Source organism: Cyphomyrmex costatus, unplaced genomic scaffold, assembly GCF_001594065.2.
Source record: "Cyphomyrmex costatus isolate MS0001 unplaced genomic scaffold, Ccosl1.0 scaffold30, whole genome shotgun sequence".
Taxonomy (NCBI): Eukaryota; Metazoa; Arthropoda; class Insecta; order Hymenoptera; family Formicidae; genus Cyphomyrmex; species Cyphomyrmex costatus.
In genome coordinates, this window is record NW_017277125.1 from 1,259,883 (window position 1) to 1,275,606 (window position 15,724).

The 15,724-nt window shown below is 36.8% G+C and overlaps 1 protein-coding gene across 1 annotated transcript in view; it reads right to left on the reverse strand.

Annotated features, from left to right (window-relative positions):
• Nucleotides 1-4,824: 4,824 nt before the first annotated feature.
• LOC108775459 (protein embryonic gonad) overlaps nucleotides 4,825-15,724 on the reverse strand; it is a 35,436-nt gene continuing 24,536 nt past the window's right edge. Inside the window, exon 3 of the mRNA XM_018541836.1 lies at nucleotides 4,825-5,958. Within this exon, the coding sequence (XP_018397338.1) occupies nucleotides 4,825-5,958 (1,134 nt within the window). The remainder of the gene's footprint in view (nucleotides 5,959-15,724) is intronic.

Genomic DNA, 15,724 nt, shown 5'->3' on the forward strand with positions numbered 1-15,724 from the left:
TAATATAATATTTATATAATCGACGTACCTATACTTTATTTTTGAGACAGTCGAACAAAAAATTTACTATTATAGGTAACGTGTTTATATTTTATCTTTTTTAAGTAATATATATGTGTTTAATAGCAGCAATTAAAGCGAACATGTGTAAAATAGGTACGTATTTTGTTACGTTAAGCATAAGATATATGTGTTACAAAAATAAAAATATCGTGTAAGGTTGATTCGTCATTGAAATGCGCTGATATTTGCTGCAAAATTATGATTCTACACAGGATCTATTTTTTTACCGCGCACACACGATACGACGGCAGCGTGATCGACCTGTCCGTTGATTGTAACACGATTTTTGCAAACAAAATGAATAGTTCTACTTTGTAAAACCGTCAACAACTCTAGGAATTAATAATTATGCGGATACACGGCTCATTACTCACAGCTGCGCGGCCAGCAAGGTTTTACGCGAACGCCGCATTTCACTCAATCAATTAGGCGTTATTACAGTCAATTCTTTGAGTTATCAATTTGCTCGATCAGGAGGGAAGTAGACAAGTGTAGAAAGACTGAGAAAATAGACAGCATAACTAAACCGCACCCGGTATCTCGATGGTTTCTTATCTGTTTAATTGAAACGAAAAATCGGCAATCGAGCCGATTTTTATATTTGTTATTAATAACTCGTATGTCTCAAGAGAGCCATTAATATTCTGCGTATTTTGCTCTGATATTGTATGTTTCTCTTTTGTTGTCGTCACTGATTATCGAACACGATCTTTTGCGAGTAGAAAAGAAAGCGATTAGCATTTCCACTCGAAGTCCAAACGAATCTCTGCGATCAGTTTACAATTTTCATGTAAATCTCTTCATTGACTATACGATCTATTTTTTCATTATGATAATTTATCTTGTCGATGAGATAATTCTAAATTATTTATGTAATATATATATTTTTAAAGCTAGGTGACTCATATTGTCAGACTACTCTATGGCCGCGGTTTGATTCACGCTCACACATTTAAGAATCATTTCATCCTTATTGTTTGTCAAATGTTAAACAGAGACAGATGATGTTCATGAGCGATTGGTTAACTCTAATTTTTGATATTTCAAATTGACTTTGTCACAACTTTTTTTTTCGATAAATTCTTTGAATGTTATAGAAATTTTTCTCGTTTAACATTTTAAGTTAATTTAATTTTTCATATTTTAAGTATTTTAAAAGGAAAATAAAAGATTAAAATTGATATTAGATTAAAGAGCTAATGTAGAAACTAACTTAAATTTTATAATATATAATTATAATATCACATTACAAAATTGTAAAAAAAATATAATCAATTATATTTACATTAAATTAAATATGATGAATACATTTTCTATCTCATTATATGGTATACGAATAACAATCGCTAAACGAATTTCTGTGACGCAAACAGATCAAGCAGCGATACGATCGTTAATCAATCACTTCTTAACATTCATGTATTCCATTTCTAGAAATTTACGTTTGTGTATAAAGTCTCTGCGGGACTGATCATAGCCGTTCTTGTGAAAATTCGCTTTTGCTCGTTGCAACGTGAGACGAGCGATCGTGTCGCAGACTCGTAAACCGGCTCGTCCATCGATATTTCACTCGTGCCGAACAGGAGTCGCGCTCACGGTTAAAATCGTCCTGTTGCCGCGGCAGTGTGTTGCCCAACTCTCATGCATAGAGTCATGACGGGTTTAAGCGATTGCTTATTGCTTGACTGGTATAACCAGTCGCTGTGGACTGACGCACTGCCTCAGTCTCGCTCGTTTATTATCCGCATTAGTACGTGCGTGCATACACACGCGCGGTTATGCGTACGTATACACGCTGGGAACCGTGCGTTTTGATTCGTGTACTTACTGAGTATCGTGGACTCTGATATCGTGGTATACATCGGTCTCGATCATCGTTGAATCAACTCTGTCTGTCCCAGAAGTTGATACGCCAAATTTGGCTTGGTCAATTTTTTTTCGAGCTACCTGACAGATCATTGGTGATTTTGTCATTCATTCAAGATTGATCGTTTAAGTATCTTTGATTTTTTCAGAAAGTTCATCGTTTTTACATTTCACGAATGATATCCTGCATCTCTTTTCGAATTATTATTTTATAGAAGACTAATATGATAATTGAGAAGAAATGATCGATCAGTGTCTTCTTTAAATATATCATTTACGAAATAATAAAAGAAATTTTAAGAATAGTACATTCAGTGCAATTCTTTTCTAATATCTGGCATAAATTACTACATACGTTAGGATTTACTACGACTTTTACGATGTAGTATACAAAATTTATTGTAACGTAATAAATCTATCATAATGGTAATGAGAAAAATATTAATATATTAAAATTAATGTTTAACTTTATAAATTTTTGAAGTACGAGATTAAAGAAAACATTAAGTATTGTTCAATCTGGATATAAAAAGAATGATTGATTTGCCAAGGTTAGTCGCGTAAGCTGATAACTCGATGATTTTGCAACGCTCGTATTTCCTCCTGCCATTGATTAATGTTTGAACAATACACGATGCATCTGTAGAGTCGAAACGTTTCATTGTTATATATATATATATATATATATACACACTACAAAATAAAGAATATGTTCACACTTTGTGCGTAGCAGCAGTTTTGCGCGAAAAAAGATTTCTATAGTTTTCAGGATTGAAAGATTGATTACTTTAGACAAGCTGAACGGGCATATAAATCTAAGGCACACAAATTTAAAGAGTATCGCTATCGAATGTTCGTCGATACGTTCGCTTTCGCATTAAGCGAAGTGAGTTTAATTAAACATCATTTCAGTTTCTCCTGTCGTAATTCGTTCTGCTTGATAAAACATTTGGTTGGTTTATTGTAATAAAAGTCCATATTGATGTTTCCTTAATGGTTTTTTTAAATAAAGATTTATTTACAACTTGTTTTTCTCTGAATTTAGATACAAATTTACATATTTAGAATGTCTTCAACAAGGAATTATATAAAGCTAGTGTACTATCATCATCGTTAATTAATGTCGTTGACATTAAGAATGATAAATAGTAATCACAAAATCAAAATTCCAGACTAGTAAAAAGATAAAAGAATTAAATACAATGAGAATTGTGAAAATTGAATCGGCCTTTACGTATCGATCTTTGAACGTATATCGAAAGAAATAAAAACATATTTATGCCATTTTTCTTCCACTTGAATATGTGAATTCATAAAGCTTTTTTAATCATACGTGAAAAAAGATAAATCTAAAAAGATTTAATTTTGCATTATCTATAAATCATTATATGATATTTGTTGTATAAAATACATATTATTCAGCCTTCATGGTTTTTTGTTTGGTAAGGCCAATTCATATTACGAAATGTTGACATCGCATATCATCGTAATATTATTCTATAAGTTTCGAATAGAGAAATTTTATGTTATCTATAATAATTAATTCCGGGGGGAAAAACATTAAACGGAGATACAATGATTACAAAGTTTTGCTTATTACGCCGCAATGTAGAACGAAATTGTACCTACAAACATTTCTTCCGATATAATAATAAACCACAAGAATATTCAAATATGAAAATTTAAACGTATTGTCACCAAACATTTTTTTAATGTTTGTTTATGAATGCAATATGCTTTCTTATCATTGCATAAATCATTCATTTTTATGTATATTTGTTTTTGTATGCATTTGTATTATTGCTTTTTAGAGGTTTTTTCCCCCGGAATACTTGATAAATAATATTTAATATAATAATGACGATATTCTTTTAATAATAATAATGATAATAATCGAATCTAATAACAGTAATAATACTAATGGTAATAATAATAGTAGTAATATAATATTTTTTTACCATCTTTCCGTACCATCAATAAGTCATATCAAGTGAAACGTATCTCATGAAATAAAATCATACATAAGATACTTCTATGTATGTGTATGTGTGTGTGTTTATGTATACTGCGTGACTCTCTCTCTCTCTCTCTCTCTCTCTCTCTCTCTGTATGATATACTAGTATAAATATTCTAAAGCTTTTAGTTTACTGGCCAATATATCTCACTCTGGCTCACTACATATAAAATATAATCTTTATTTTTATCTCGTCAACAGAAATGTAGCGCATTTCTCAACTATGTATTTATATTAATAATCAAACTGACTTTATATATTTGTTCATTTGTTTGAAACGACATCGATTAAAAACACGATAAATAAATCTGCCTAAACTTTCTTTTGGTATCTATACCAGTAATAATATTTTCGAAATATTGATTAACGAATTGTTAATTTAATTTTTTAGTTTACATATAATAGATAAAACAGTATTGTGATTTAAAACAACTCAATTATATATATATATATATATGTATACAAATTGATGCAGTTGTTTTAAATCACAATACTGTTTAGACTATTTGAGATATATATATATATAATATACATATCTCAAATAGTCTAAAATAAATTAAACCAATATAAATCGTATCGATTCAATCGTTTCAAGTACTGTTATATATATATATATATATATATATATATGTATAAAATGAACACATTTTTATGATGGTACTACCTATGACCAATGGTCAAAATGACCAGCATTTTCTAGTTCCTCCTCAACACCGTTGTTTTTCCATCGCGAAAATAATTCTATATACACTGCGATCTTCACTAAGTTATTCATTTCTACTCACTTCATCAGTGGAATTGTAACTATTATGAATATTGTTTTGATCTCAAACTAGTTTTGAGCTCAAAATCCCGAGAAATTGAAATCGAATCAACAGACTCATGAACCTACAAAACAATTCGCTGTCAAGGACGTACCAGCGGAAAGTGTCAGATCGAGCGGATACGCCGTAGTCTCTTCCTTGGGCGACCTATCATTCTTTTCGTTTTGTTCTTCCTCCTTCTCTTCTTTTTCCGGTGATTCTCTGGATCGCGATGGACTGCCACTTGTTCGCATGCTGAGATCGATCGGTTCGTCGCTAGCGGAATTACTATTATCAGAATTAACCAGAAGTAGATTATTATACCTCCATGGAGCTGGTAACGAATGTGACCCCGACGTGAACATTCCTCCAGAAAATAACAGGGGATGATGTTGACCCGTGAGCATAAGCATGCCGTTGATCGATACTCTGGGTATGGGTGGATCTTGTTCATTCGTTCTCGTGGGTGTGAATGGCGATCGACTTGAACTACTCCTGGACTGTATATCGCGATGATCATCATCATTGGACTCGCTCTCGGATCCATCGGCGTTTCTAGTATTATTTCTCGACATTGATTCCGCTGGTATAGGTGATCGGTAAGAATCCGACGAATGAAACGATGTCCCCTGAGTGAATGTGATGGAAGTTTCCGCGGACGGACTCTGTTGTCGTGGTGAATGATTGTCTTGTGGCGATGATGAAACTTCCCTCGATGTGGGTGGCGGTGTTGTGATGGATGGTAACTGTGGCTGATGTTCCCCCAAATACCAATTACGCAAATAGAGTTGATGATATAAAGCCACGTCGTCAGGATGAGGCGATTCGTCCGGTCTTGGTAGTATTGCAGATGGTGTGTGATATGAATACTGGATCGTTGGGTTTTCCTGACTGGTCGACGCACCGTTGTTTATCTCGCCGTCATTTTCTGGCGGATAACTCAATCGGAAGGACGTGAGACCGGAAGAACGGAGTGATGCTATCTCATTCGGGTTTGCATTACGCCTCATCTGATCCGAAAAATAAGTGATCTTGAACCAATTCGAACGTCGCCCGTAGCGTGAGCTCGACTTAGACATACCGACGTCTAAGCATTTTTTTAACCGACAAGCCTTGCAAGCCGTCCGATTCCTCTTATTGATTATACATTTGCCGCCGTTCTTACATGCTGTCACGTTAGTTGGGTTGTTATACGTGCGACCGAAGAATGACTGTAACAGAAGATTATAGTTATCTTATTAATTATTCACATTGTAACATCCAGATAATATCAGAGTTCGAATGTCGAATTTTCAAGAAAGAAATTGATGTTATCTGGATGTTACAAGAAGTTCAGGACTGTGTTCCAAACATTATACCTCCATTTTATCCTTGTTATTCACCGAATTAAACGAAGATAAAATGATACTCGGAGGCGTTTGAGTAGTATTTTCAAACGCAGCTCTGATTGTAAAGTCAATAATTATGCTATTTTATTGCAACACTATAATTTCTTTTTGCGCAAAATTTTTGGGGATATCAGTTTTTATTTTTAAAATTCGAAACTGGCCTCGAAAAATTTTGCTCACACAAAAAGAAATTACAAATTTAGTACTGCAATGATAGCGTTATTATCGACTTCACATCTATTCAAAGTGCTTTGTAACGTTCAGATAACATTAAAATCTTTTTTTGAAAATTCGAAATAAATATCTCGAAAAATTTTGCATAAAAAATTACAATTATTATTTTGCAATAATAGCGTTATTATCGACTTCGTAGCGCCATTTCAAGCACCTTGGCACTTGATACTTCCAGATTTATGTCACTTAAAATCACACGGTGAGATTAAGGAATATTTCGCTGACGCATTCGTAGAAATTAACGCGTGGTGCTCGTTAAATTGATCTACAAATGTACTTATCGTCGCACCGGATACCTAACAGCTTCGCGGTTACGGTCGTCGGACGATCATGAATTTTCGCGCGATGGCTCTCGACCCAACCTTTGACCCTCGACATGTCCAGAGAATCGCGGAGAATCGCGGTGCGGCGCGCGGCTCATCCATATAAATTAATCGGATTATCGAGACAAACGAAGCATTATCGCGATAGAGGCCCCGCGCCGTACTTTCGCGCCGGATATTACCAGATACGTCCACGATCGAGAGAGAAACCTCCATACGACCGAACCATATAAAGGGTCGACGGTCGGTGTGTAAGCCACGCGCGTTTCTACCGGATTAAACGTCAGGGTTTAATGTTACGCGCGTCACGTGAATTAGCATGCCTGTGCCTAGAAGAGAGGTGTACGCGAGAAAGAAAGAGAAGGGCAGAGTGACGAAGAGCACGCAGGAGAACGAGCAAAGGGTGAAGGGAACGAAAAGAGATGGGGAAAGAAAGCGAGAAGACGAGGAGGAGGAGGAGATAGAGTATATACGTGGCGTGGCTGCTCGTAAAGTTAAACGCCTGTCGGCCGACGATAAAACTGCCTCGAGAAGACCCGTTGCTTCGAAAGGTGCGCGCGGTCTCGCTCGCACGGTCATCGAGTACTAATTTACGACGCAGCTTTGCAGTCTTTCGCCGCTCGCACCCTGCGGAAATTTCGAGAGCGCGCAATGCCCGCGGTCGATAGATCGGTCACATATCGTTCGATTAGGCTTCCGTATTCGAGGAAAACTTTCGTTCGATCTGAGAATGTAGCTCGTCTCAACATTTAGTACTTTATCTTTCGAATGTGCACTGTTATCAGATATCAAGGGAGCAATGATAATTCAGTCCGTTGAATTAAATAACATTATATTGTTATTTTTAACTTTCATCTATTAGGCCACACATGTTCAAGCCGCTTGTACAAATTTATTGGAGTAGATGTGTAACAAACCTGCACAGTTGTCGCAAATCAACACACACGTTTTCCAACAAACTTGCACAAGTATACTTGACAAGTTACTTGAACGTATGTGGCCTTAGATATCAAAAAAGCAATGTTAACTCAGTTCCTAAATATTTTGTTAGATTTAACTTCTGTATGTGTCAAAATATGTATAGAAATCAATTTATTTCTATGATTAATTCAAAGTAAATAACGCTTATATTAACGTATGCACTTAATAAATAATAAACTAAATTTTAGTCCTTAATATATTTTCTTGAGTTAAACTGTTGAAATAAAAAAGTGATTAATTACATTAATATTTAGTAGATTTGCGTCTACGAAATGGATCAAGCGTATCTATAGAATCAAGATCAAAATCCGAAGAAAACATTTTTTTTAAATTCACTTAATACAAATAATTAGTTATATTTATAATATATTTTGCCAACATCAATCATTATGTCTCAACACATATATAGATTTCATTTCCAGTCGTAATAAACTAATTCTTTTCCAGTGCGATCGTGGCTTGTTAAAGTGTAGTTATCGCATATGTTACGAGATCATAAGAAGCAATTCCGCGTATCTATGCAATATACCCGCGTTCCCACGTTCTTCTCCCGTTATTACGATATTGCGTCACGATCGATTTAGCACATAACGCACGCGTGTTACGGAACAAGATGCGGAAGGTGAAATTTCGTGTCATATCGTCGCGAAGGCTGCCGAAGCTGCCGAAGGACACGGATTCTGAGCTCCACCTGACCGAGAAGCTACGTGGGCGGGCTGGTAACGGACCGAAATCTCGAAAGTTCGCGCATAGCGGTACACGTCTCGATCGGGAATAACGAATCATTCGATGAAGTGTCCACAGTGGCCAAATTTCACGGCCTACTTGGTTGGATTCGGTAGTACTTAACAATTCGATGAACTTTCTGATGATCGCATCGATGTCATTGTCGTGAGTCATTCGAAGTAACACGATGACTGCCCGAGTGCAGAAACTTGTATAGAAACTTGTTCGTACGAAGTATCGATAACTTCAAGGATTAAGAAATCACACGTTTGTGTGGATCTGTGAAGCTAGCGCGACATTCTGTCGACATCAAAAAATTGCAACAGTAGCACTACTAAAAAATTAAAAATGAATATATGTCGTGCTAAATTCTCGAAGTTAGCACGACGTCGTATTTTCATTTTTAATTTGTTAGCATTACAAATGCGGAATTATTGTTTATTTTTATAAGAAACTGTACAACTGTGAAAAGTGCTACTGGACTGTTGTAATTATTTTGATATATAATGCTCAAACTTTCTTTCTTTTTTAGTTGAACTTCATTGATTACCTAATGCCAAGTATGCCATTGGGTAATCAGTGACTCTCCACTGATTCAGATTTAGAGATCGAGAAAGAGAAGAATGTAGTCTGGCAGGAATAAATAACAGACTCAATGAGTCCAATTGACACGATTGCAATCAGTTTTTCAGGAAGTCACCTTATTGTTGGTTTCGAATTCATTATAATTATAAATTATATACCTACATATTATACTTGGATTGTAATAATTACGTAATTAAATCTATAGGTAGATCATGCTGCGTTAGAGGGAAATCGTGATGGATCGAAATCGTAGGTTGTAGTCGACAAGCGACAGGTGACGGTCTCGTAATTCCCGCGAAACGCGCATACGACCGAAATGCGCATCGAACGAGGCGTTGAACGACAATGCAATCTTCTACCAGCAATCTCGAATTGCGATGATTCGAATGTGTTGGAAATAACTCGCCTCGTATACCAGATGATCTTTAGCCGTCCCCACGACTGCGTGAAGGAGATTATGATGCCATTCTGCTGCACGTAGGAATCTAACTATATATGTGCGCCATCGGTGCGACGCCAAATGGCGCTTCCGTTTCCCAGACGATTTATCGATCGTATGAGAACGTATCCTTCGCACATATTCGGTCCTTTCCGGTCATTTCACGATTGGAATCGCACAACGAGTGCAAATTTTCGACAATTCAAAATAATTTCTTGTGCATTTTTTTTATTTATAATATATTGTGGCGAACAAAATATATTATTTTCGTATTATTTGCAATAAACATTGTCGCATTTGCGGCTGAACAGATTTGAAAATTCTGTAATTTCCAAGGCATAATTCTTCGAAAGAGTTCACGCTCAATCGAGTCTAGACGTGAGAGAAATCGCACTCGAGAGACGAGTACGTCTTGCAGCATTACAGTTAGTGTAGTGCCAGGGAGTTATGATTTACTTATAGATTTACGTGTATCACAGACATTGCGTGTCCGATCGAATCGTTCAAAGCCGTCTACTACGCGGTGTAATTGATCTGGTGTCACGCTTCTACCATATTGGGTCTTGGATCGCCTCGGGAAAAGTGGCGACGTTCTTAAAGCGTCGCGGATGACTGTCTTTCGTAGATAGTGATTGCGTGGTCAGGTCCTGGTCCGGTCGTCGTGTGTTCACTCGGTCAGCTGCGTACGGATAGTCGGACAGTTCTCGATGAAGGGGGACAACGGGATTCGCAAGATTGCGTAACGCTGTGTATGCGAGCGCGTGTTCACTTGGTTTTTCAAGTTTTTGCGCAGTTCTTCGTCCGGTCATTGGACGTGCACGCATACGGACTCGACACCAGGAACAGCGGGCCACGACGAGCCGCAATACGATGGCAATAGCAACAGCAACACAACGGTGGCAGCAGCGGCAACAACCAGTTCTCCTGCGCGTGGAGAATGCACAGTGGTTGAAACACGCGCCATTTACGGGCGCGTGCGACAAATCCGTCGAAAGAAGCTGGGATTATCTCAAATCAGCCGGTATGCTTGGAATCCTGGACCGATTTGTAACGCCATAAAGCGACGCGGAGAAATCAGAATCGTCCGTGATCGTGAAAAGAAATGTAAAACGACTTGTAGAAAGTGAACGCATCTTTGAATTCATATCAATATTTTAATACTAAATGTGTGTATATACATATAATATATATACATGTTACAGTTTATGTAATAATAGGTTGTCGAAAAAGTTATGAATCATCCTTCGGAACATGATTTTCACATTATTAATATCATTTTTTGAAGGATAATTTAGAGCATTTTTGACAACTCATCGTCAGTAAGACCTAATCTGATCATAGACAGTCTTAAGATTCCATTTAGCCAATCAAATGAGAGCGTCTCGAGATTATACTTAAGACGATTTTTTAATATAAGATTGGACTATAAATACCGGTATATAAGTATCTTTCAAAATCATATGCAAATATTCTTGTTTGATATCTGTTTAAAGTCATTTATATATGACAGAAACGAAACAGCATGTAATCGTTTTTATTATTATGCAATGTCATTTACGAATTTATTATTTGTATCACAATTTAACACCTTATCATTATAATAATCGTTTTTTGAAGAAAGATTCAGAATTGTTTTGACAATCTAATAAAATTGTATAATATATACGATAGTTTATATAAAGTTATAATATAATATACGATATTAAAAATGATATTGCAATGAATATTTGAAACGATTAGCAGTAATCTAGCGATAGTAATGAACTGGAAAATTGAAATGCGTACAACACTGTTTTCTTAGCTCAAATATAAAAATGGCATCGGTATGACGATCAACAACGTGATGATTTTCCTCACAGGAAAAATGCGACAGTTTCTCGTGAATTTGTGAATAGATTAGAAATCTCGCATTTTTTATTGTTAAATAGGGAATACGAATAATCCGAATTGGCATGATTTGAACACATCAATTCCAGAGATTCGGTTTCAAGGTCGACAGAAAGTCGATTTTGCGGACATTTATCGCAATATTGTCGTTCTGACGATTCCACGAATGACTTACGTGCGCGTTTAGCGCAATTATAATTTGCACATCACGGATTTCTTCGTGACAAGCTAAGTGAGATGACAAATATAATTTTCGCTTTAACTATACGGTGTGTCGTAAATCGATACATTGTTGCAATTGACAAGGAAGGATCGCTCGAAGCTGTAAAATTTTCATCGTGTTATTCGCGATTCGTGTTATTCTACTGTACAAGAAATATATTTATTCTACACACGAAAAGAGGTTTTTGACTCTTTCACTTTTATGATTGTTTTATTGCTGTACTGGGTAATTTGGTGCAAAATGGTATTATTAATACCGATTTTGTTTATATATATTTGTATCATTGTAGGTTCGTAGAAGAAATGGAATATCGCTAAACTTTACGAATGTAGAGATTTCGCAGACTCTGAGAGAAATGTTTAATACATATATAATCATTTATTTTATTGATTGACGAAAATTTTTCTTTTTCATTAAAAAATTGTGTCGTTCTAATCAAAATTTGGTTAGATAATAAATTTTTTATTAGAACAACAAAGTTTTTTAATGAAAAAGTTAGAAAGTTTTTATCAAAATCACATATCAATAAAATAAATGATCATGAATATTAAACATTTCTCTCTATGCATTATTTTATATTCGTTACATAGATACATAAGATATGTAGGGCATCGATACTTCAACAGTGAATATCGTATACGTCAGTGTTCACCAGGATGAATACCGTTAGATCAGGATTGTATGACTTTAATATAATAATTGAGAAATTTCAATTTTAATACGATAATTTGATAAAATATGTTTTTGTTTCTTGTTATATAAAATATCGCTAAACAAAATATTTAGTCCCACGATATGCTACGCGAAAACGTAACATGACGCCAAACACGATAATAGTCACGATATTTCCTAAAGGGACGATTATTCCCCATGAACGTGAACGACCTGCGGGGAAAAAAGACGAAAATTACTTTTGGAGGAAGAAACGAAGGCTTATGGCATTACTGGATTTCTCGTAAACGTTTTACGAGAAAGTCTGCGGCACATATCGCACACAGGTTTCGGCGTGCAGCATCCGTCGTGCACAAATCTGAGGTCATGACACGAACGCGTGATACGGGGAAGGAGGGAGGGAGGGAGGGTGAGATGGGTTAGATGCGTGGTTATATGTGCGGTAATGGAGGGACACAGAGAGGGAGGATGAGGAATCAGAGAGTCGACACGGCCACACCGCGACTCCAATAGCATCGCTGGCATAGCTGGACAGGCCATTTCACATTCCCACGTCCTTAATATAGATTGTTGATAGGCGCGAGCGAACGAGCGAGACGAGACGAGTGGGAATATACATAATGGCATCGGGAGGGGGGAGGGAGGCGGACGAGGGAAAAGGATAGCCGGCACACGTTCGCGCAGGGTCACGGAGTAGTGGAGCGCGGCGAAAAGTATGGTCAGGAAGAAATGGACCGAGAGAGACTTAGATGTGCCGTGCAGGAATAACGAAGATGAGGCGTGTTGCGTTACGTTGCCGCTGCAGTGCGACGGAGAGAGAGGCGCAAAAGGTGGTGGAGTGCCTCACGGCACAGGTGCCTCGTCGTCGTGCCGACACGGACGAGGAAGTGAGATGGAGCAGGAGAAGAGAAAAGTTCGCCAAGTCGTGCTGGTAGACTAAGGACACGGCTGCCAGCTTCGGCGGTGGTCGCGTCGTGCGATTACGCCGCGAGTCAACTGTGTGCGCGGCGGCGCGGCGGCGTACAGTTACGCTGTAATCGCAAGTGTTGCCTCCGCCGATCGATAGAGCGAATCGGCCGAGATGCGCGCGATCGACAGATTCTTGACGGATTCAATTGTTCCGTCTTGACAAATTGGAATTCATTGTCGCGCAGTAGTTGTACGTGTTAATATTATTACACGGAAAAAGAATGATTTTGCGCTAAAGTGTGAACGAATTTAACTAGATAAGAGATCTGAAAATAATTTTGGATTATTACAATAATCACGTAGAATATTCAAGCATGATGAATAATGTTACGAAAAAAAAGTTTTATAACACGTGATTTCTACATAATTATTTTGATGATATATTTTATTAAATAAGGACCATCATCGTAAATGCAACGAAATAATATCTATTTTCGGTTAATTAATTCTGCAATATTAATAATAAATTTGAATTCTGTTTCTCTCAAAATTCAGTCTTTTTCCAATGAAAGAAATAAAGACGAGCTAAATTTGTTCTCGTTAGTGTACGTGTAGTCACCGTCGACTTTGTTACGGCAACTCGAAACGACTCATTAACACGACCGAACGCGACATTAACACATGAATGTACGTATCGGCGAGTGACCCTGATACACGCTGGCTCGATGCCTGTCGTGGACCAGCGCACAAACCGTATTCACGTCATCCTTGATCTTCGCATCCGGTCATCCTTTGCCCGCGTTTCTTCGCTGGCTTTCCCAGATGAGGATGACGCGGTGTGCCGTAATCCGCAACGATCTGGATTTCGCGTCCTGGCACTACGTGGCACTACGCTGCGGTCGCATCCGTGCTAATAATAATCGATTACATAGTCACGACGGTGTTTCCGCCGTGACTGTGCTGTATGTAATGGACTCGCTAATGGTTTTTCTCTTATTCCCGGTCGCATTATCCTGCAATTTGCTTCGCCACGGATTCCGGATAGAGCTGACGTGAGTAGAGGGAAGGAGCGTTGGCGGTTACGCGTTCCGCGTAAAATAAAAACGTAACTAGATCCGTCTGACTATTTTTAATCGTTCGTCGTTCATGGTAGATCCGCGTTCATTACGAACGGAATAATTGTGTATTCTTGCGATTATGTAGGCGCATCAAACATGCACGTAAATCACGATCCGCTTCATTACACGTCGTGGAATCCATCCGATGCTTTCAAGATAAGTCCAATTTGCTCATATCCGCTAATGAAATGCACCTGCAAAGCGTAGCGCAACGTAAGGAAATTCAAACACTTCACGGTATGACAGTTTGTTTTACCTAGAATACTATATAATCGGGAATAACCATTTTTTTACCGGATTGAAACTCGAGAGATCGCCTAGAGGCAATCATTGTTGCCGTTTCGAATTGCACTCTGCATTTATTTAAACTTAAGTGCATTCATTGTACAGCAATACATATAATTAGATAATGACGGCGCGAAAACAATTATCTATAAATAGAGTTTAATGTGTAGAAATACATATATAAAATTACTTATACTTAGACTGTACATACAATTATACTTAAAAATATGTTAATATAAAGACTCTAACAAATAGAAATTAATTAAAAAATTAATATCATTACAAGCCTCGTTATTTATGTGTATGACAACTTTAATTTGTAATATAATGGATGAATTAGGATATGTTAAGTTAGCACCCCAACTATAGTACTCAGGAGTTCTGATTAGAGTTCCCACTTCCTTTTGACGAGACGAAGAGTTCCCTATAGTTAATAACAAGAGTTCCGCTCAATAAACATTTTTTTTACATTTTTTAAAAATGGGGTGCTAACTTTTTATCGAATTTCGAGGTGGAATAGTTCTGAGCGGCTTAATAGCTTCAATTTGCGATTGCCTAGAGTTCCTGATATGTAAAAAAAATTTTCGAATATTAAAAAAAAAATTAAAAATTTTTGAAAAATTAATTTTTAGATACAATAGTTCTGATGATAATTCCTGCTTCTTTTTGACGATACGAAGAGTTCTCTATGATTTTTAATGACATATGCGCTTAATAATCATTTTTTAATAATTTTTTAAAAATGGGGTGCTAACTTTTTAACGAAATTCAAGGTCGCATAGTTCTGATCAGCTTAACAGAAGTATTTTGTGAATACCTAGAGTTCTTGATACATAAAAAACATTTTTGAAGAATAATAAACTTTAAAAAAAATAGTAGAAATCTATGAAAATTTTTTTGAGAGTACCGAGTAGTTCTGAGTCGCGTTTCTTATAGTACTCGACGAGTTCTATCGAAAACTGTAAGGTGGAAAAGCGATTGGACCAACGGTTTGTAAGATACAGCGACATTTGTCGGAAGATCAACAATTTTTAAAGTCAGTATATCTCGGAAACCGTTGGTCCAATCGCTTTGAGCCCTGATACTTTTCGACAGAACTCACCGAGAACTGTCCAGAACTCCGATCAGAACTACTCGGTACTCCCAAAAAATTTTGACTTCAAATTTTTTTCCAAGTCCCACGTCGGAAAATTTTTTGAGAGTACCG